Source organism: Cygnus atratus, chromosome 9 (assembly GCF_013377495.2).
Source record: "Cygnus atratus isolate AKBS03 ecotype Queensland, Australia chromosome 9, CAtr_DNAZoo_HiC_assembly, whole genome shotgun sequence".
Taxonomy (NCBI): Eukaryota; Metazoa; Chordata; class Aves; order Anseriformes; family Anatidae; genus Cygnus; species Cygnus atratus.
Genome location: NC_066370.1, coordinates 3,605,520 through 3,628,592, shown reverse-complemented (window position 1 = coordinate 3,628,592; position 23,073 = coordinate 3,605,520). Strand labels below are relative to the sequence as shown.

At 48.7% G+C, this 23,073-nt stretch overlaps 1 protein-coding gene across 1 annotated transcript in view; it reads right to left on the bottom strand.

Annotated features, from left to right (window-relative positions):
• IRS1 (insulin receptor substrate 1) overlaps positions 1-19,201 on the bottom strand; it is a 51,679-nt gene extending 32,478 nt beyond the window's left edge. The window contains exon 1 of the mRNA XM_035545068.2: positions 15,349-19,201. Within this exon, the coding sequence (XP_035400961.1) occupies positions 15,372-18,851 (3,480 nt within the window). The 5' untranslated portion in view covers positions 18,852-19,201 and the 3' untranslated portion in view covers positions 15,349-15,371. The remainder of the gene's footprint in view (positions 1-15,348) is intronic.
• Between the last annotated feature and the right edge of the window lie 3,872 nt (positions 19,202-23,073).

Below are 23,073 nucleotides of genomic sequence, written 5' to 3'. Positions count from 1 at the left end.
AACACAAAGGACTTATGGGGGGCTGGGGGTGTCTGGTTTAGCCACATGGAACTTGAGCTGATGACTGAACCTTGAATAGCTGCTCATACCTGCAGCCCACATAAGTAAACAAAGTCACTGAACCTACCCTGGTTAAAATTATACCCTGCTGTAAAAAAAAAATAAAAAAATCCCATCTGCTATGGAATGTCTTTGTGTCTTCCCCAAAGGTCAAAATGAATATTTTGCTTTATTCTATGGCTTTCTTTTTGTCCAGACCAACCACTATTATGCATGGTATTGAAATACTTACATAAAAACGTTAACTTCTTCTAGTTCACACTTCTTGTTTCTCTGTGCAAGCATGTACATAGGCCAGCCTTTAAAATCACAGCATTTCTTCTTGCTTAATCAAAGCCTTGTGTGAGGACACTGACACACAATAACTTGGTACTATTCAGCCAAATCAGAACACCCCACGTTCAACAAACAGACGTATGAAACAGATTTTACAAATCCATGACATACATGTCAGAAATATTTCACAAGTGATTTTCATTTCCAATCTTTGGTGACCCTTTTTTCTCCAGAAAACAATGCTCTTGAGCAGATTGGCTTAAGCAGCACTGAGCATACAACCCTCACTCTAACGCGCACATACACGTCAGTAGGGAAGTAAGAACCAGAGAAAATAAAGAGTTCAATAACATCCGCTATCAACTTTTAAACGCTGATAAGGAATCCATGGAAAAGAACATTTGTGGACATGCAGCAGCACTGCAGCATAGCAAGCCCTATCTGTTCTCTCTGTAGTAGTGAGGACGTGCCACTCCACTGAAGTGGATGGAAGTTTTGCTCCCAAACCCTTGAAGGACAAAATTCCTCCACAGTGTGCACACACATGAGCAAAGCCATCTCCTCCTGCCACCCTCAGTGTAATGGTACAAAGCTCAACCTGACATTAAAACATGCTAGCGGTACCGAGAAACCAAAATGAGCCCTATTTTTCTAAGGCAGTGCAATTCCAACAGCAAAAGGATCCAGAAGGCAGCTGTGGAGGTGAGGAAGAAGCCCCATGGAGATCAGCCTCTCCAGCAGAGAGCAAAGTGCCTCCCCTCCAGCCGGCGGGGCGGGATGTCCCTCTGAAGGGAGATGCCGCTGCACAGCACACGCAAACCCAGCTTGCACTGCATCTCTGAAACAATACGCTCAGCATTTTGGTTCTGCTTTTCTTATTTCTGGTTTCCATACCATTGCTAATAATGAGCTGCCAGATGGCAAATGAAAAGAGTGTGCTGTGTGACCTTCAGTTGCTGAAGCAGAATGAACTTGGGGGAATCCTGTCACTGACAGGCAAGCACATCGCCTAGGAGGTGCCAAAATACTTGCACTGCCAGAGCCTCTTAAGGTGGAGGAAAACTACTCATCTATCTGGACTGCTGGATTTCTGTGAGGCTGTGAAGAGGAGGAACATAACTTAAACACAATAAGGCAAGATCATGAAAGCAAAATTAGAATTTCTTTCTGCAAAGTTGTAGGAAACCTGTGTCTGTGTGCCTTTGCGCGTGTTTTGGAAACACCCAAGACACACCTTTATATAAAGAAAAGGGGAAAGAACTAAAGTTCCCTCACTTCCTTGCTCAGAAAACATTCATTGTTTGGATAAGCCACTAAATTAACTTCAGCTGTAGAGAAAATGACTCATTAAAGAGAACAATCAAAAATTTCACTGGAGAGAGGGGGAGGAGGTAAGGAGGAACTTTAACCTCCCCCCTCTCCTGCCAAATAAATGACACAGTAGTTTGAAAAAACAAACAGAATGCAATAACACTTCTTAATAAATAAGGCTTAAAACAGAAAGCTACAGAGAACAGAGGTGAATGAAAAAAAAAAAGTCACGCTAGGGACGATTCTGGTAGTTTTTGAAGCATGCTAATCCTCCAGCTGTACTCAAACTACATCTGGAACCGCTCCGTGGAGCGGCAGGAAGGCAGAGCTATCTTTCAGAGCTTACTTCCTAACACGGATCGTAGCGTTGGAAGCTCATCACACAGTTAAAAGCCAGTTTTGTTCTTGCAATCATGCATCTGCTGGACAACGTGCATTCAGCTTTTATATCACACCACAGGGGACAACACGCAAAAGACTTTTAATGAATGAACAACAATTTTCTTCCCCAGGCTCATCTGAGCTGCCACTAGATCAGCAGGGAATGTTTCAGGGAGACTGACGCTTCCTCATGTCTGTCAGTGACTTACCAAACCTCCTATAATGAACTGGGGTCTGGGGGAAGAAGAGAGTCCCTGCCTGTTTCTCATGTGTCGTCTGGAGTAACCCAGCAGGTCTGAACGACCGCTGCCTAAAGCCATTACACGTACTTAGCACTTTCACCTGAAAATTATTTCCATGTACACATGGCCTTATCTAAACTAGAAAGCCTGATTTGTCAGCGAGGCTTTTGGTTTTGGAGGAAAGGTTTGTTTGAACTGATGACAAGCACAGACAGCTCTACCAGTATGGATGCTAAAAGCAGCAGTTCTGCTGGTGAACGATGCCTTTTCTTATATACAGCTTACTATCTTTTTACCTGGACCAAAACAGGCCGTAATGGAAAAGGGTTTTCTCCATAGCATAAATACAGATATACCACGTTTGAGTCCTGTAAAGCAAAGGCTACAAGTGTTCTGCAGTCTCGTTTATTCTGAACGCTCACCATACAGCACTCCTGTATTTTGTACAAGTCTTTCGCCTTTACCTGTTTCCTCAGCCTACATGCATATGCTAAAATGTGACCCAGATCCATACGGCAGAAGACATCACAAGAGACATTTGCTAAAGGAATAAAAGCTGATGAGCTACTCTAACAAACATAGAAGTAAACAAGCTTGAATCGAGACAGATCAAATGTCTTCACCAATCTGCAGAAGAATTTTTGGAAAAGACGAAATACCCAAGGTAGGAGATAAATTAGACAGTGAATTACAGATCATTTTGTAGCACTTTAGAACTAACTCATTAGTAGAGCTAATTAAAATTAATGGAGACTTGCTATAAATTCAAACAGAACAGTGTAGTAACAGCTTACAGAAGAAAAAAAGTTTAAAGGGACACATCCTAAAAGGAGGTATATGATGCCCCAGCCCCCTCAGCTTCAAGCAGGCTACAGCAATTTACATCAGCTGCAGATTCCTCCCCTTTCCCACCAAGATGAGAAATATTTCATAGCACTCATCCAAAAGGATCATCGTGCAAACATTCCTCCAAAATATGTTTACACAAATGTTACCAATACCTTACACCATTTTTTTCCTCTAACAATCCTTGGCACGTCAACGCTTCCTACCACTGCAAGCACACAATGAAATCAGTGTAAGTAACTTCATTCATACCTATGTTTAAAATTTTATAACAGCCTATCAAGCTAAGAGATTATGATTCATCCAAGCCATTAAAGCCCAATTACACTGACTGAAATGTGAGCTCCCAGCCCTATTCCAATTTCTGCTTCTGCTCACTCTTTCCCTGTATCCCTGCCTACACAACTTTGCCTTCTATAACTTTGTGAAACGCCTCTACGCTCTTATCCTTCATCACACTGAAGCTCCATTTCTCTGTCCTTGTGGTTTGTCCTCTCCTCGCACCATCACAAGCCCTTACCATGCCATGTGCCATCTGCTCTCCTCCTCCAGATCACGCGAGGTCCTGTAACCAGGTCTCTTCTGTGGCTACGCTCTATTTCTGCTTGATCATATCAGTTCAAATATATTTAATTATCATATATGTACTGACACTTGACTTCACGGTGGATTAATTCAAATTAAAGTGATTAAAATAATCAAATTTAGATTAGTAAATGAGGAAACTTATCTTTTTTATGTTCTTAATGGTCATTCTCAAAGAGCGATAACCAGTAAATCATGCTGATTTGCAATACAACCTTTTAATTTAGCATTTGGTGTGGTCTCTAGTTAGACAATACCATTAGTGTATATTTATGCAGATTCTTGATCAATAAAAATTTACGGCCAATGCAAGTCACCATTTGCTAGTTGCCTAAATTTTGTATTTATGACTCGTCAAGCTGTACTTGAATGAAAACGGGGATGACATGTTAATAGCATGTTCTGTACTTAGTTATCAGTCAAGTAAAAACTAACAAAACATCCTGAATACATAAAGAAGTTGCTTAACAAAATAAACTTTGTATTTAATTACAATTTATGTTTTTAAAGCCTGTTCCACATTTAGTAGATGAAACTGAATGGGCTAGGTTACTATGGACTCCCAAATTTCAGATTTAGTAAATGGTTTTTTTTGGTTGTTTTAAACTAAACAACTGCAGAAAGGAAATCTTTTTTCCCATCTTTTCAATTTCAGCTTATCTCACTCAACTCTGAATAAACTACTCATGTAATCACACTAGCTGTATATTAAAATGAAAACAAAGTTCTCTGAGTATCCATCATAGCAGCTGCTGTTCTCAAAAATGAGTTTTTAGCATTTGAAACCCTGATTCTGGATACTTCTTCAATCATGCTCGCTACAGCAATAGCTTTGATTTCCCTAAATATTCAATAGTTACATTGACTGAACAGGTCCGTCTTAGTTTAGCTAACATTAGTATATTAAAGCACATTTAGTTCCAAACCCAGGTTTATTTTTCAGAAAACATTCCAAAAGTTATTCCAACCCGAACCACCCTACTTTCTCAGCCTCAGCTTGCCTTTCTCTCCAGGGACGTGCTACCACCACCTCAGGGTCAAAACAGAATCTGAGAGAAATGTAAATATTTATTCTCTTCCCGGAAAAGCACTCCATGGAGCGGAGGGAAAAAAGGGGATGCGCGCCCAGGGAATCGCATCGGGGTAACCCGAGAGCTTTGCTAAGCCGGTACCTTTCCGTGCAGGCAATCCCTCTGCTCTAAGGGGTAGTCCCTAACCGAAAAGATGCACCCCATTTTCCAGAGCCACCCACCCGAAGAAACACCCCCGGGTGGCCGGGCGCGGGTGATGCCGAGCCATGCCAGCCCCTGCTCAACACGGGCTGGCGTGCACCAGGCTCTGAAGACACAATAACATTCCTCTCGCTGGCTTTGAGCCCAGAGGCTAAAAGCACCAAATAACTATTCATTCTTCCATCTTGAGACACATTCCTAACCTAGTTCAAAGGCCTGAAAAAACATGCCCTAGCTACATGCCTGCACACCTCCAGACGGGCTTTTCCCTTGCACCACAGCTTGCGAGGAAAAGAAGTTTCACACCAAGAAGAATGAAACATATATGAAAGTTTTGTTCCCCTAACATTGTTTAAAGCATTCGAGGCTGAGCTGCGTACAAGTTCCTCAGCTACGTTGGCCCATTTAAGAGTGAAGTTTCACCATTTACATGCTCGACCTACAGCGGTTCCCCGCGCCTGCTCCGAGCGCAGCGCTGGGAGGGGAAGGGAGCTGACCGGGCCCCGTCCCGCTTCCACCACCGCTCCTTTCCACTCAGCATCGTCTGCCTCTGGCACCTCGAACTAAGATAGATGGAAATGTCACAGGGCTACACACCCCGATCAGGATGTCCAAGGACTTCCAGCACACTCAGCTGATGTTCACCAGATGATTATATAACGTCAACAAAATACAAGATTATTTCCAAAATATTGATGCTAGGACAAATATTAACCTTCAATAAGAAAAATATTTACAGCTTTCAACCTACAGCTTCCTAAACAAACTAAATTCCTCTTTATACTTTTTATTTTGCCGTTTCTCAGAAAACTGCATGCTGTTATGTGCAAAATGGGAAAATATAAACAAGTTACTAAATAATAAGCCGACCTAACTACAGTCGCTGTTACTTGTATAGAATGAGTCAAGGCACAACTGCTGCAGATGCCCCTGGTCCTGGCCACATCTCCATGGCTGGTGCAGCTCCCTGACCTGTCACAGGCTCGCTCTGCTCCCCACGCCAGCTGAAAAATAAGGCAGAACGACACGGGCATCCCTGCACGCTGCCTGCCTCCCCCGAAGGCAGAACAAAAGGAGCAGCAGGAGCAAAGGCCAAGGTGAGCCCACCCTTCTCAGCACAGCATGCTGCTTAAATCTGCCCCAACATCTTGCAGGCCCACACCCAAGCTGCAGCAGCCAGCCTGCTTGTTGAGATTCCTCAACCAAGGCAGAGGGAGAGTTTCCTCTGGTTCTGGGTGTTTCGGCACACCTAAGCTGTAAAATGCTAGGGTCTCCTTACCTCTGGTTCATTTTACGTATGTGATCAAGCCATTAGCTATCTAGTACTCGTGCACTTTCCGTTGCTTTTAAGGACAATAAATATTTATTATTCTGAAGTTTAGCTGCCGTTACTTAAAAAAATAAATACTCAACTTTGTTCTGCAATGCAGAAAATCAAAAATGGACAAAGTGCTACAAACACCATAACACAGCAAAGCAAGAAAGGCTGGTGCACTGTGCCTGTGCTTTGCAAGCAGAGAAGTCAAAAAAGAGAAATAGATTAAGTGTAGCAGGTTAAGGGAGGCATTTTTTTCACCTTTACCAAAGCAGTTCATACCTGCCCAAACCATATTGTGACCATCCTAAGGATTTCAATTGTCACTCATTTTCAGCAGATGAAAATTGCGTAGCTTGAATTGACTATCACTGCAGGAAGATGAGCGTTGCTCACTCTTCACGTAGCCATTGCAGAGATCTTCATCCCCACCACAAGGAGCAACACATCACCTTGCGGACATCTGAGTCATTCTGAACCCTCCGAGCAAGCCTAGGTGCCACAGAATCACAGAATGTCCTGAGTTGGAAGGGACCCACAAGGACCATCGAGTCCAACCCCTGACTCCACACAGGACCACCCCAAAACCAGGCCATGTGTCTGAGAGCGCTGCCCAAACGCTCCTTGAGCCCCAGCAGCTCAGTGCTGTGACCACTGCCCTGAGGAGCCTGTGCAGTGCCCAACCACCCTCTGGGTGCAGAACCTTTCCCTAACCCCCAGCCTGACCCTCCCCTGTCCCAGCTCCATGCTGTTCCCTCGGGTCCCGTCGCTGTCCCCAGAGAGCAGAAACCCTACCCCTTTCTACAACCATGCAGCTGTGCTACCTGCACTGGTCTCTTCCATGAAATGCAACAATACTATGGAAGGAAATATCCTCAAGGATATAATCCAAAGTAGAAGGTTGCCTGTTCCTATTCTCTAGGGGTAAAAAAAATATCTTTTCTAACATGTAACCTGTTCTTCAAAAGCAGGCCAGCTATGCTGAAGATGAATTACCATCCAGTGCTTTAATCTAGATATCCTCACTGACACAATCTGCTGTCACCGGGACGTCTTTCTGCATCTCGCACGCAGCGCAGGGAACGGGAAGCTGGGGTCCGAACTGAAGCAACAAAGTCACAGCTCCAGCTCACCGCCCCACTCCTCTGCGGTCACTTACAAACTGATAAGCAACGGGAGTCAAACCAAGATATGCTGCAAGAGCAGCAACGAACTCAGCCAACCTTCTACCTCAATCTACGCTCCAGGAGGTCCTTTCATTCTCTCGACAAAGGCAAGTGTCTATAGACACTGCTTGACCGTGATGTTACTGCTGATGTCCATGTGTCCATTAGCTCGTGAGGAGGATGAAGGGGGCTTGGGGTTGGTCTGGTTGTTGTTTGTTGAAGATTTTTTTGGTTTGCCTTAATCTCCTTCACTCCAGCTTTTTTTTCCCCCCTCTTCAGGGGACTGCTCCACTGAAGGGCAGCCCCCCTGCAGAGCCTAGGTATGCAGTTTACTGAGCGGCAAAGCCAGCTTAAGGAGTCGCTGCCCCATAGGTATGTTTTAGCAAACACCGTGCACCACACCAAAAGCCAGATCACTGAAAGGTGACAAGAATCAAGGCTGATGGATATTTCACGTTTTTCTTCAGATTCCGTATTTCAAAGAAAACTTGTCCAGTGCTTAGATGCCCTAGCAACTTACAAATATCCAACCTACACAGACTGGAAAACAAACAGAAAATACACAGCAAATTAAAAGGAAGCTGTAGATGCTCCCACACTACTGCCTTCCTGCATTTACAACATGTATCATCAGACAGTTCAAATGCACAAACACACTTCAACAGTTCTACTAGCTGTAACGAGTGAAACACTCTTACAACCTAATTCCTTTCCGCCAGAAGTGCATCTTACTTGAAAATTTAATAGGCTATTTTTTGCACATCCCCAGCTCCCAAATAAATGGAATTTAACAACAGTTGTCAAAACATACACAGGCAAATCTGTGCTACGGCACAGGAATGGTGCACCTCATCACACGGTTCAGGCGGCTGACAGCAGGTCTTTTAACTAGGCCCCCAAATTATTACAAACAGTTGAACACAAACAAACTTTCACTGTCCCACCTACCTGATCAAAAACTCCTCTGAAGAAAATACAGTTTGCAATTACCCAAGGTTAAATCTCTAATAATAGTCTTCAGAGAACATGACCTAGATGTGTCAAACATGATCAGAGAGATATATATCAAGACATCTTTTAGTTAGTTAAGAGCGCCAGACTTATTTAAATCTCCTTTATCTGTTCACACCTTGGCTTTTATTATATTTCTCAATATTTCTGTAAGTGGAGAATAAAGCTGTTAAGCTTCAGAATCTTTTTTAAGTTACTGACATCTCTCCTTCATTGCCTTTATCTCACGAAGTCAGAATAACAACCATCATAATCCCCATTTATCTAAAACACAGAATGATGTAAAAACAGAATGCCGCTACTCGCTTTTATGCATAGGTACTTTAATATGTCTTATTACACATGGAAAGCCAAAAGCCAGCTCTTAGCATTCTGACAAATTGGGAATTTAGATACAGTTGTTAATATTAATATATTTGCATTGCTGTTTTCACCACAAAATGAAAACCTCAAGATCTGCTGTAACAAGCCATAACATTTTTGCCATTTTAAATCTTCTTTTACAAGATATTCTTTACACTGAAGAGTTTTAAGGGAATCTATACTTACTAATCCGAAAGACAAATCACAAAACACTAGCGAACCTCATTTTAAATCAATTTATCATAACTGTCCAAGCAGTACAGCGTAAAGAAGAAAACACTGCCGTGAAAGAAAGTCTGTGTGAATATAGTTCTCCTTTCACGACATGTTTTATAATAACAAGATTCTTTCACATGTTAAAAGTCACTCATTCTTATTTGCTTTGTACTTAACTCATATCCCTAGCTGTGGTTTACTGTTGTGGTTGTAACAGGGATGCTAGAAGACAAAGAACTTGGGAAAGAAGAGCCTGAGGCAAATTCGGCTTACCTTACCAATGCACATCATCCTGTTTAGGCCAGCAAACTGACCAAATAATATATAAAAATAAAATCTCATCACAAGTAAGGGGTACATATGCTTTCTAAATAACATCTACCAGTTATAAAGGTGAAAAGAAAAATATAGAAGTAAAAACACCTTCAAGAAACTGCAGCACCATGCTAAATGAGCACCTCTGGAATAAACTCTTTGTATATATACAGGCTTTCCGCCTTTCTCTCTACTATTCCTCAAACTTTCACACACCTCCACCCCAATTCTCATCGGACCACAAGCACCCTGTAGCTCTCTCCACCCACATCATCATGCCACAGCTTCTCTGTGTCCCCCAAGTCCTTTCTAGGCCCCACTCCCAGCTCCCTACCCTACCAGTTCCTACAACTGTTCCCTGGTCAGTGCCTCCAGTTCCCATTATCTCATGTCAGCATCCCATAGTTTCTCTCCCAGCCAAAGTAGGGGGCCCAGCAACAGCATCTCCCCTATTTTCCCCTCCTACCTTTTACCTAATATATTTCAAAACTGTCAATCAAATGCAGTAACTAGTTTCCAGTGCTACTTGGAACAGAGATTAAATCCAGTGTCTAATTAGTTTTGGAAAAGTCTATCTGTATTTCTCCCATATCACTGGACACTAAAACGTATTTTTAAGTTTACTTTCACTAGTGACTTTACTGAACCTCTGGAAGTGGACATGCTCTGTTCTGATTATTGTACAAGTGATTTTTGTACATAAACAAAAAAAAATTCTTCACAATCTATTGTAAACTTACTGCAACTTGTCCAAAAGAATATTCAAGCACCCTTTAGTTAAAGTACTTGCATTTATGTACCTATAAAGAGTCATGATGTACTGTATAGTCCTAACGAATAGCAAAATTCCGGCTAACACAAAGCATCCCTGAAACAACGCAACATTCTAGGGGTGTCAGTCAGTCGGCATCCTCCTCCAGAGCTGCTTGCTGCGCTTTGTTTAGGGGTTGTAATTCCCCATTTATGAGTGTTATCTAAGGAAACACATGACTCGCCACAGCTGCTAGTTAAAAACGAGCATCCTCCTGGCCCCGCAATGTCCTGTTTCGTTTGAACTGGTTTCTGAATGTGGTTTAAATTTGAAAACATTGACTAAATATGAAACCTATGGGCTAGAGAAGTCCAGATAGTACTTCATTATCTACTGCGTTGGTTTATAAATCATACAGCTGCAATTTTTAAGCCAGGAAAACAAAAAAGAAAACTCTTAAGAAGCCTGTCATTAAAATCAAGGGAGGGAGGGAATAAATCAATACTAAAATGCAACGTAGCTATATTAAAGGAACTGATCTACCATCTCAATTATGAAAGAATGAAAAGAAAAAAAAAAGAAACGCATTAATAATAAGCTTGTGGTCTTGTTAAGCAGGAGAACTGCAAATATGCAAGTATGCGGAGACAGAGGCTCAATTTTGGCAAATAATTAGGTATGGGGAAAACTGGTGTGTGCATACAGTAAAAAATCGACTGTTTTGTCTACAGAATACCCATAGAGCATGGAAAACTTTCATAATGTACTGGTATTTGTGTTGGTGCTGACCCAAAACGAGGGAAACTTCTGTTCTTTCAGTTCTGGAAACAACCTCCCCCCAAAACTTATTTTAATGGTACACGTCTTGTTTTGGCAATTGCTGTGTTTAAGTTGTTCCACCTTAAGCTTCTAACTCGAGGAAGCAAAACCAACTATTGAAAACTATTAAAAAATAAATAAAGTAAAAAAAAAAACAAGCAACGTGCCAACAAACCATTCCAGATATATCAGACACCAATCACCCGAGTTATTTTCTGTTTACCATTATGTGTATTTTCAGAAGCAAAATATACATTCGAGATTTTCACCTCGGTAGTGCTTTGCTTTAACTGGACGCGGACATGAGGCAGGGGCACATTACAGACGTCCTTGCCCTGCGTGCTGGTTTCCTCCAGCACCCAAACGCCCACCACGCGCCGGGCAGAGAGGCATCATTAAAGCTGCGAGGAAGCCAAGTTACCACTTGCTCAGGCTGCACATATTCCATTCAGTGTTATTAGTGCTCACTTTCACAAGTTCTCAGACTCATCAACGAAATGGAAATGAGGCGGGGGAATAATGTCTTTGCTTTGAAGCTCTGGAGATCAAAGCCACGTACCTGGATTCATTCTGCCATCCTGCTTCAGCCTTTCCTGTTTCTCAAGAGCCAACGTCTAATGGTTTCCTTTTTGGAATATTTTTTGATTGTATTCTCTGAACACAAGCTATCAGCTGCTCATCTTCATACCCCTGCTAATTCTAGGAGGTTTCTCTTCTCACAGCAACTCCAAAAGCAGGTAAGAAGCACATCCGCGATATCTGCTCATCTGTGCATGCAAAATCCTGAGCAGGAGGAAAATGCCTTACAGCAACACTGCTCCCCCCACTCCCCAGCTACAGCCTCAGCTTCCTCGTGTCACAGGCCGGTGTTTTCCAGCAGGATTTGGCCACTAATGCATGAAAGTCCACCTGTCATGGGATCCAAGCACCAAGGAGCCACCGGCTGGGCTAGGCACACGCAGCAATATCCACTTCTCACAAGGAGAGGGAAATGTGTGGGCAGAGGAGCTTGCAGGGCAGCCCGTAAACCACTGAACTTTTAAAAGGATGAGAGAAGAAAGGCTAGGGCAGGGCCACACCTTACAACGCAGCCAGGAACATATGACAGGGAAAGCAATGGGATTTGAGGGGGAGTACAGAGAAATGCTATGGATGGGAGAGATTTTTATATTTTTTTAAAAAATTTGCAAATCAATGATTATTTCACCTACTGTCTTTAGTGTTAGGAGAAATAAGTACCACTTGAATGAGGATAAAACCCCTGCAGAATGTAATGTCTCAGCAACCTGGAGGTGGCAGAGATGGGGGAAAGGACAGGGCAGCAAGGAAAAGAGGAGCAAGCTGGCTTGCAGCAAAGCAACAGCAATAATTTTACCCACTGGGAGCTGAATGGCAAACATGTGAGGTCCTTGCCTTGTAGTCTGGAACAACAGATAATTCCAGAATGGGTAAAACAAGAGTTGTCCAAATAGTTTTGGCCTTTGCTGGAGAGGAGGGAAGGAAGACTGCTTTATGGAAAGGGAGAAAAAAGAAAGTAAAGAAATAGCACGTTCAGTCCTTCTGCCACTTCTGAGATTAAAAGCGTTAAGTAACAACCCACAGCTACAAAAGGCATGGAGAACAAAGCAAGGGCACTTAAAGCAGCCTTCCCCATCCCTTATTCCAACACCTGCAGCTTTGCCTCTCCCTCCCCAGGTCCTGATGTTCTCCCTTCTCTGCTGTACCTGCGAACGGCCCAAGTGGCTTCCCCTTGCTACTCCACGCTGCTCAGGCAGCATGAGGAAAAGCAGCAGCATGAGAAGCAGCAGGAGCAGCCCCCCTGCTCTCGCAGCCAGTGCCCCACCAGCCGTGCCTGCAGGAGCAGCGCGGGGCGATGCTCAGCGGCTCCCTGGGGAGGGTGCGCAGAGCTCCGGGACCTGGAGCGCTCCCCGCTCACAGGAGAACAGTTTAGCTTAAGGTGCTCAACAGCTTCTGCAGGCATGTGCAAGCAGACTGTTTGCAGGCCTATAAATCACTCACCTCCGGGCAGATTTTCTTAAGGACGGCATAAGGTGTGCCCTACATGGGCCGATTCCCCTGCCTAACCCCAGTTCTACCCGCAAAGCAGAAAAGGTCTGAGGACTGGTCTAAAAACAGATGTCAACATGGTGTAACACAATTTTTTTCCTTAACACACTCAAGAAGATGAGCTAGTTGGGCTGAATTCTGAGGAAAGTTGCAGCTGATGGTCAGGAATGCAGCGTGGGAAACGGGAGTCCAACGAGTTAACATCTGAGCAAGCTGCGAGCAACCGAGCTGGATAAAGGGGAGGGCACGGGAACAGGCACGGCTGCTGACTCCCCACATAATTACAAACCGACTCTTCCCGGCCTCCCAGAAGCTGTACTCGTTTAGTCCAATCCTAATTCGGGGAAATAAGAACCAACTTCAAATAGCAATTACTCCGCTAGACACTACCTTTCACCACGCTCCTCTGCGAACAGCTGCGTGATGCTTTCCAGCATCTCCTGGTGCCGGGTCTCTCCTGTCCTGATCCCGCTGCACAGCGCAAGCACAGCGGGGATCGCCCTACCTCCAGGATGGAAAATCTGCTGCAGCCTTTACATTAGCGGTGACACACCAGATCAGTTAAGGCAAGGTGTCTGCAGCAACGTAAGCAGCGCAGGTGCAAAAATCTGTGCAAGTAAACAGCTGTGGCACTGCTCCTCCTCAGACCTGCACTCTCTTCCTCTCACACATTTATCATTCATCCAGATCTCAGCAGTGGATTTTCTCTCATGCTTGCTCCCCCAATCTTAGCACAGAACAGAAAAAAATAGCAACACACCCACCGACGTGAGCACAACACGCTGCATGCTCCGGCGAACATCCCTGCGCCAGGAGCTCAGCGCTGCCCTAGGCAGCCGGGGACTCACAGGTCAGGGCGGCACGACACAGCCAGCCCAGACGGCCGCTTGAAAGCGCTTCCAGAAGAAAGGCGTGGCGGGTACGGCTGCTCACCAAGCATTGTGACAACCAGCACGCTCCTGTCACACAGCCACGGAAACGATTGTTTCCTACAGGCACCATTCGAAGCAGACCTGCAGTACCCGTGCTCATGTGAAACCTCACCTCGAACACTGCAATGAATCTGCCGTTCGTAGGTCACCTAAGACCAGTACTTAGCACCGCATTGCTCTAACAGGCAACAGTGGAAGTGCTAAGCAGTAAATACGGAGAGCTTATTTCGCCTTTGTTCAGGTATATAAACGTGTCCCAGAGTAACATGGAAGCGATGATCCCAGGCACCTTTCCAACACCAGCTCCCAGCATTCCTTCACACCGAGTGAACACACAATACAAACATTATTATGCTTCCAATAAAATAATAAACAGCGGTATGAGATTCAGCCCCTCGTATCTCCTTGTTTACGTTCATAGTAATACCTGCTCACACTGCTGGGATCGCTGCTGCTCCAATACACAGAAATCCACTAACGGCAAGCGTCACAGCACAACAAACCAGGCAGCTAGCTACCAGTGCTCGCCCGCAGCACTGCTGCTCGCCGTTCACTAGGACCCATCCACATGCACGGTAACGCACTTCCCGGGCTCTCAGCGGGATGCGTTTGCTCCGTGCTGCGTTACGTTGCTATGCTGCAGGAACATCACAATGCTTGTTATGATGCCCCGCTCACCTTACACCTGTCATCAAGATGTGGCAGCCTGGCAGAAGATTTTCCCAAATTAAAAGAGGAAAGTTGTAAGGGAAAATAAAGCACACCAATGCAGCCAATGGCAAGGGCACAGTTTTCAGGGCCCGTTTCTCATGCAGTCTGTAATACTGCTGCAAGCCCCGGACAGCCACGCTTCCTATCAGCTGAAGCATGAGGGATGGATACAGGGCTTTGAAGACTTTCAAATCTTTCTCAAATCCACAGTCCCTTCCAAGCAAAGCTGAATTAACGCTCATCACAGCCCTATGAGGTAGGTGCCATTAGCCATGCTTCATGTGTGGGATAACAAGAGTTGGTGTGGGTCACTGCCTTACCCCGGCCACAAGAGCGATTACTGACCAAACAGGGATTAAAATGGGAGCTTCCCATTTCCAGCCCTACACCCTCAGCTACTTCACTTGTTCATTTCCTACACCCACTTCTGAAATACACCCAATCCTAAACGCTGAGGAGATGAGGCACTGCCACAACCAAGTCCCATCTCCGTCTCAGCAGGAGCACCCCAGCCTGTTCTGGAAGCACCCTCACCAGAGGGGACCTTGGCCCCAACCTCCAGGGTGCTGCACCCTCAGGCAGCCTGCAACAAGGCCAGGCAGCAGGTACCCGGGTGCAGACGGGCAGCAGAGCCACCCCAAGGGACTCAGAGCCGCCCCAAAGGGACTAAGAGCCACCCACACTTCCCTGATGCCCACCATGAGGGTCCCGGCACCCCTGTGGAGCCCGGTGCCGGCGGCGGGGCTCACCTTCCCTGGCTGGCGCCTGGCTCCTACATCTCCTCCCGCTTCTGGAAGCTGATGCTGGCGTACGCGCTCGAGTCATCGCTGGGGTGGCCGCTCCCACGAGGCTGGCTCGGGGACTTGGGCTGCGGCGGTGGCGGGGGCTTCCCCCCCGACAGGGAGGCGCCCTCGGCGGCGGGGTGCAGGTGATGATGGTGGTGGTGGTGGCGGTGGTGCCCAAAATCCTTCACCAGGTCCAGGTCAATATAATTGAGCCCGTTCTCCAATGCGGGGGCAGCCCCAGGCTCCCTGCGGGCAGCGGGGGCTCCGGCCGCCTCCCCGGCGGCGGGCCGCAGCCACACGTTGTCAAAGGAGGCTGAGCTGTGGCGCTTCACCTCCTCGGCTCCCCCCACGCCCCCACAGGGGAACGGTGCCCCGGGGCAGCCCCCTGGTGCTCCACGGGCAGCCGTTGGCGTGGACGAGAAGGTCTCTGAGCTGTGCCGCCGGCGGCCGCCCTGCGGGTTGGCACGGATCACTTTGGCACTGGGCGTGCGGCCGGGGCTGAGGCTCACGCGGGTGAAGGCGCTGCCCGCACCAGGCCCCCCGAGCAGGGAGGAGGACGAGGAGCGCGGAGGCGCCGCCGCCGCCAACTCCGGGGAAGCCACCGCTGGGGGTTTATCGGCGTAACCCAGCAGGAGGGCTGGCGAGGAGGGCGAGGGGCTGTCGGAGCAGGAGCCCCCCAGCCGCATGGTCACGTAGTCCCGGCCGGAGGGAGCCGCAGGGGCTGCCCGCGGGCCCAGCTCCATGTTCATGTACTCCTCAGCAGCCTCGCTCCCTGGCAGCCGTGGCAGGCCCAGGGCGGCTACAGGGAAGGGTGGCTTGTCGCTGGCGATGAACTCGATGTTGACGTACTCGCCCGGGCTCTTGGGCTCCGGGGGCAGCAGCAGTGGGGGCTGCTCCCGGGCCCGCGGCAGGGTGCTGGCCTTGGGGCCGCCGAGCGACAGGCGTGTGGGTCGCGCCAGGCGGCCCTTGGTCTGCACAGCCGTGTCCACCTTGCGTGGCGGCTGTGGGTGGGACGGGGGGACACCGTCAGGGCCACCACCACCACCACCCAGGCTGTCGCTGCTGGCAGAGGAGGACGAGTCCTCGGCAGCATAGAGGAGGCGGTTGGAACCAAGGGCAACGCGGGGCTGGGGGCTGCCCTCCTCACCCGCTGTCCCACCACCGCGCCGGTGCACGTGCTTGAAGGAGCGTGGCAGTGAGAAGTAGGAGTAGATGGGCCTGTGGTGGGCCACAGCAGCAGCCTCCTCGACGCCTGGCTGCCCCGCACCCCCAAAGTAGCAGTCGGGTGGCGTGCTGGTGGTGGAGCCGCTGGCCGGGGACATGTTGATGTAGTCGCTGCCGCCACAAGGGAGCTTCCCCTCATTGCTCTCCACCGAGAGCTTCGGGTGGTGGCCGGCACCATTCGTCCAGATCTTGCCGTAGCCTGCGGAGCCACTGTCCGGGGAGTAGCTGCCACTAGGGGACATCATCATGTAGCCGTTGGAGTCCACCGTGGCTGGAGGGTGGCGGCCCCCCCTGCCGGGGTTGATGATCTGCTGTGGGGCCGACACACTCTTAGGACTCATGGGCATGTAGTCACCGCCCTTGGGGGGCGCCCCGCCGCTGGGGACAGGGGCCACGCCAGGTGACATGGGCATGTAGCCATCATCTGTGTGAGGGGCAGAGTTGGTCCGATGGTGGCCACCATCCAAGTGGTGCATCTCCAGACACTCCTCTGGGTAGGAGTGAGTGGGCACAAAGGCAGAGTGCCGGTAGGAGGGCAGCCGGCCACCGCCACAGGGGTAAGAAGGCAACATCTCTGTGTACTCCTCAATGGAGGCTACTGAAGACTGTGAGGGGGTCTTCTGGTGGGAGATGGTGGGTGAAGTACCTGCAGAGTGAGTCCGCTTTCTGAAGGCCTTCTCCAAGTCGGCAACATCCTCGCTGCCACCTCGGGGACAGCACGGCGTACTAGGGTAGCGGGGCTGCTGCTGCGGGTGGCAGGTGCGTGGGATGAAGTGGCCATTGGGAGCTGCCAGGCTGCAGCAAGATGAGGTGGCCTTCCCCCCCATGCAGATGTAGTTGAGCTCTTCATCACCCCTAGCTGGTGGGGTGTGCCCCAACGAATCTGGGGTGACACTGCGAAAAGAGCTGCGAAAGTCACACGGGCTAGAACCATACTCATCAGAAGAAATAAATCCGCCATCGCTAGGGGAGCCAGAAACAGAAGCACTAGACCTTCGTGGAAACAGGCAGTCCGATGTGGAGCCATGGCCACTGGTGCTACTGGATGACAGGCTGACTGGGCTGGTGGCTGAAGGAGAGCAGCGCGAGGAAGGCATCGGGATGGAACGGCTGTGGTTGAGCGGAGGATGGAGCCTGGAGTTACCACGATGTCTATGTGAGTGTGTCCGGTTGGCACTGGGACTAACTGGGCTACCATCCACTGAGGCAGGCCTTGACATCGTGCCTTCCCCATCGCTTGATGCGCGAACCCGGAAAGAGCTGGGTTTGCCACCCGTGCCTCCACCCCCTCCGCCGGCAGGAGAGGTGGCTGTGACACTCTCAGTCCTGGAGCGGCGACTGAGCCCCACTTGGCTGGGCGGAGGGTTGTTGATGTGGTGCCTACTACGGAGGGGCACTGAAATGGGGTTGGAACAGTTGGAGGAGGACTGGCTCTTGCTGCGGGGCCGGAATTCCTCACTCATGGCTCGCATGGCCTCCAGGATGGTTTCGTGCATGTTCTGCGCCACCACCGAGTCATCCACTTGCATCCAGAACTCACCGGGCCCGGTCACAGCTGAGCGCCCCACCTCAATGAAGAAGAAGTTCTCGGAGTGACCACAGCGGCGGATATTGAGCAGCTGCAGCACCACAGCAGCCGCATCAGAGTTCAGCTTCACAAAGCTGATGGTCTTGTTAGTCAGGCACAGGCGGTAGATGCCAATCAGGTTCTTTGTCTGGCCTAGCCCCTTAGGCTTCAGGATTACTTGCCAAACCTCCTTAAAAGCTGGGCCAGGGGCTACCTCGCCGTAGCTGTCCTCTCCCGCTTCCCCCAGCCCCACGCTGCTGCCTCCAAAGGTGACATCGCTGTGGTGGTGGTGGTGATGGTGGTGGAGGTGGTGGTGGCCCTTGGCCCGGTTGTGCAACTGCAGCAGCGCTTGGTACCAGCTCTCCTGCTCAGGCTCGCTGTCAGCTGCAATGGCAAAGTGCTCGTCCTTGGTGTAGAGGGCCACCAGGTGCTTGTTCTTGGAGTCAGCCCGTTTGTTGATGTTGAAGCAGCTTTCCAGTGGGATGGAGCGCTTGGGGGCCCCTGACTTGTGTCTCCATTTCTTCTCATTCTCGTAATACTCCAGCCGGGCGGGTCCAGACTCGCTGGCTGCCCTCAGCACGAAAAAGCGTTTATGCATGCTCTTGGGTTTGCGCAAGTAACCCACCTTTCTGACATCTGAGAAGAAGCCCTCGTTATTATCTGTGGGGCTGGCCATGGCGAGAGGTGGCGGTGCTGTTACAGCAGTCAGTAGTACACAATACCCCAAAACAGCCAAGCCAGCCGGAAAAGACAACCACCGAAAACAAAATTCATGCAACAACAATTAATAATAATAAAAAAAAAAAAGACAAAAGAGCTCAGGATCCCCTTTTGGAAACAGGGCAGAAGCAGGGGGCGAGCAGCTGTTCAGCGGCAGAGGCAGCTTCCAGCACCAAATCAGAGTTTGTGTCGCTGTTTATGCCCGAATCGCCCTCAGATGGGTGACCGTGTCCATAAAAAGTCCAGTCCCGCTCGGTGCAGCCGAAAGCCTCGTCCCAGGAGCAGCGGCCGGGGAGGGGACACGCATCCTGCGGGCCGGGGATGCCCGCCTGGCCCAGCACCCCGCTTCCCTTCGCAAGTTTGCCTCCGCGAGTAGCGATTTCTGCTGCAGATTAAATATCCTCTTGGGGGCGGAGATTGTTTTGCGAAGTCCGGGCTTTGCACCCAAAAAAAAAAAAAAAAAAGCACTCTTCGTCCCCCCAAAAAATAAAAAAAAAAAACCAAAAATAACAAACAACCACAAGGCAGCCGCCCTCCAAGTATCAGCGCTGAGGTTGCTGCTGCTGCTGCTGCTGCTTCTCCCGCTCGGCCGTGCGGAGGAGGCTGGCGACCCCATTCAGTCCCATCTCGTTAGGCGCACAAAGTGCCATCTCCAGGCGCGGCGGCGGCAGGCAGGCAGGCAGGCAGGCACATCCCCTCTTCCTCCTCCTCCTCATTCCAGGCGGCAGCGCCTCGGCGCCCGGCGGCGCAGCCCCCTCCCGCGCCCCAGGCCGGCAGCGGCTCCCTGCGGGCCGGCTTCTCCGCGGACTTTCCCGGCGCCCCGCACCCAGACCGGTGGCGGGGACCCCCTCCGCCCGCCGCCGCGGCTCAGGCTCGCTCCGAGGAGAACGACGCGGGACGGCGCCGCTGCGTGGACCATCCCCGGAGCCGCCGCCGCTGCCGCCGCCAGGCTCCCGGCCAGCCCTCCGCTCCCTCCCTCCGCTCCCTCCCTGCCCTCATTCAGCGCGGCCGCGGGGGCCGCCGCCGCCGCCACCGCCGGGCCCGGCCCCGACTCCAGCCCCAGCTCCGCCCGCCGGGGGCCGCGGCCCGCATTGGTGCCGCCGCCCGTCAGTCAGGGAGGCGGCGCCCGGGCCGCGCTGAGGCGAGGCGGGGAGCGAGGAGGAGGCGGCGACGCCATTTGGCGGCGTGGTGGTTGTGGAAGCCGCTGGCGGGGCAGCCCCGGAGCCCCCCGGTGAAGTGTGTCCCCGCCCGCCAAGCGAGTCCCGCTCGGCAGAAATGCCGGGGGAAGGATCCCCGAATAAAATTATTTGACTCTGCGTAGCGTCAAGTAGCCGAGTGTGTTTTCCCGCATCGTTGTGGGCTGAGTTAAACTGAATATTCAACGCGCTCTGCAGTTAGCCGGGCCGAAACGTGCTGCATGCACAACTTCCACCTCCGAGGGGGAAACAAGTGCTGCAAGCCAACTCCGGAAAATAAATTGCTCAATGCTGCCATCTCCAGGGCGGCTCGGGGCGCTCCTGGCTCAGCTCCGTCCCTGAAGGGAGGCAGGGGCCCTGCGCCCAGCCCGGTGCCCGTGCCCCGCCGCCATTTCCCCGCGCGCCGCGGCTCTGCTGCTCCTCAGCGCCCCAACAACGCTCGTGCCCACCCGTCAGGTTGAAACCTTCCCCTTCTGTGGAGTCATGTAGGCCCAAACATGGAACGAATAAGCTAAAGGCTTTTCCAATGCATTACAAACTCTGTTGTCTGGAGATTGTGGCTTTGCAACTATTTGAGGCCACAGCTTTGCTGCTCAAAATGGGAAAAGTTCCCCTGAAATATTTGCAGACACGTGGAAAACTCAGAGAGGACAACAGGCAGCACTGTGGACCCCTGTCTCTTGATCTCTTACAGATAACACAAACCATAGCTCTGTTTAACGGCATTTACCAAACACACGGTAACAATGTGCAATGTAAGAGCAGAATCTACTTGGTAAGACATAAGGACTGAGCAGAGAATAGCCTATACCATAACAACCTGTACTATCATCTCATTCTTTCCTCCCCTTCATGCTGCAGTTCGCCATGACAGAAGTGTACGTTTGTATTGAAAATAAATCCATTGTATGTACCTTGAGATGAAGCTTGCTACATCTTGAAATAGGATTTCAGCAAATTGCTTCCCCAGCCCATGTCATGGAGTTGTGGGACAGAATTCCAGCCGTGGGGCAGTATTCCGATCAGCTATCGCGGCTGTCACTAACACCAGGTATGCTTTGTTGGCAGAGGGCACTGCCACCGTACACGCGTTGAGCCGCACACACTAAAAAGGCAGTGGTTCCTGTGGCAAGAGAATAGCTCCTGAGTTTCCTCTCCCTGTCCCTCCACAGATGTGGGAATGCATGTTTGTGCACAGAATATAGACTATTCTTTAATCAAATATTTTACACGTAGTAGGTAAGGTCGTTAGTATTAAGTAATAGCTTGCATTTACTCTGCCCTGTTCTTTCCCTTCCAAAGGCAAGTGATACAGCATGCAAGAGGAATGAGCTCCTGATGGAGAACAAAAACCACCTGATGTGCGCTGTGTTGCACAAGGGAACATAGATCTGAGGGTAAAAGCAGGAGATGGTCCTGTCCACAATATGTAGGTAGACAGTATATTTAAATTGTTCCATTTATCATGGGAACATTCCCTTTAATAACAAAACTGATTTGACAGATGTAATGACTTTTGGTTGTTATCTGGTTTTCAGTGGGATTCACTGAGTGTCCCAGAAGTGTTTTCAAACTTCATGAAGATTCATGTCCTTTGTCCAGCAGAACTAACAGGCAATAACTAATACTTCTAGCATATTTTCAAGCCTATTTTTCGAAGATATCTTACATCATACCACAGGACATCTTGGAATTGTTTTTCTGGTTTTGTTTTTTCTCTCCTTGTGTTCCAAAGTTCTGAAACACAACACTTTTGTGTAAGGTACATAAGCACAGACAGCAGCAGACCAAAGAGAAGAACATGCCCTGGCTTTTTCTATTAAATATTCCCCCTGCTTTGAAAGGGGACCATTGAGAATTCAGACTGCATAATTAATTGCAGAGGCTCTCACATTCTAGAATATCCCAGCAGTAAACCAATACAGGATAAAACACAGCAAGTTACTCAGGTCTTTGTCCAGTTGGGTTTTGAATATCTCCAAGGATGGAGATCTCAGAGCCTCTCTGGCGACCTGCTCCAGTGTTTGACCACACTCACTGTAAGAAAGGCTTACATTTGAACAGAATTCCCTGTATTTCAGTCTGTGCCTGTTGCCTTTTGTCCTGCCACTGGGCATCACTGAGAGGAGTCTGGCTCTGTGTCCCTCCCACCAGGCGTTTTTACACATTGACATGGTTATGTTCTGGCCCTTGTTCCAAGGTTGACTTGATTGCATATTTTATTTGTTTAAGCTCATTTGTATTATTTACTTTTCTCTGCATTCAACAGTAAGGATGAAACTTGCATAACTCCTTCAAAAATAGCATAGTTGACTGTAAGCTAGTTAAATCATTACTTAAGTAAATAAGCTGTTTAATTTCTGTTAAAGGAATGGTAGTAATACCATGACTACAGCGGAAACAGATCTTACATCCCCAGCTTCTACTGTCATCTCTTTGAGGCAAATCAAGCGCGCTAATGGAATGGCTAACGACAATCTTCAAATGTATTACATTACAAACAGTAAGCTTATCTGATAGCAGTTGTACTTAAGCGTATCACGGTAATGAGAACTAAAAATGTCTAAGTCATCTTTTCCATCTGTCACTTATTAGGATTGTTTCTACAGTGTATTCTCTGTGGATCGGCCAGTACACATGTAAAACAGTTTTACTGATATCAACATATAGACAGAGTACATACACTAATTACATCAAATATTTAAATTTTATGCATTGATTAACCAGGTCTTATCTTAAAAAAAAAAAATCATATAGATTTTTTAAGTAACTTTGTATGTCTCTGTTTAAAGAAGCAAGGAAAGCTAAAATATCATTCCTATACTTTCCATTGAAGTGTAAGTGGCTATCCCACTGAACTATCACTAAACTAACAGGAAACTAAGCAATACTTTTGGATAATTCCCAGACTACATTGATCAACCTTCAGCTCTGCATCTATTATCTTTAGATTTCCATCTTGTAATATGTTCAGAAAAGGTG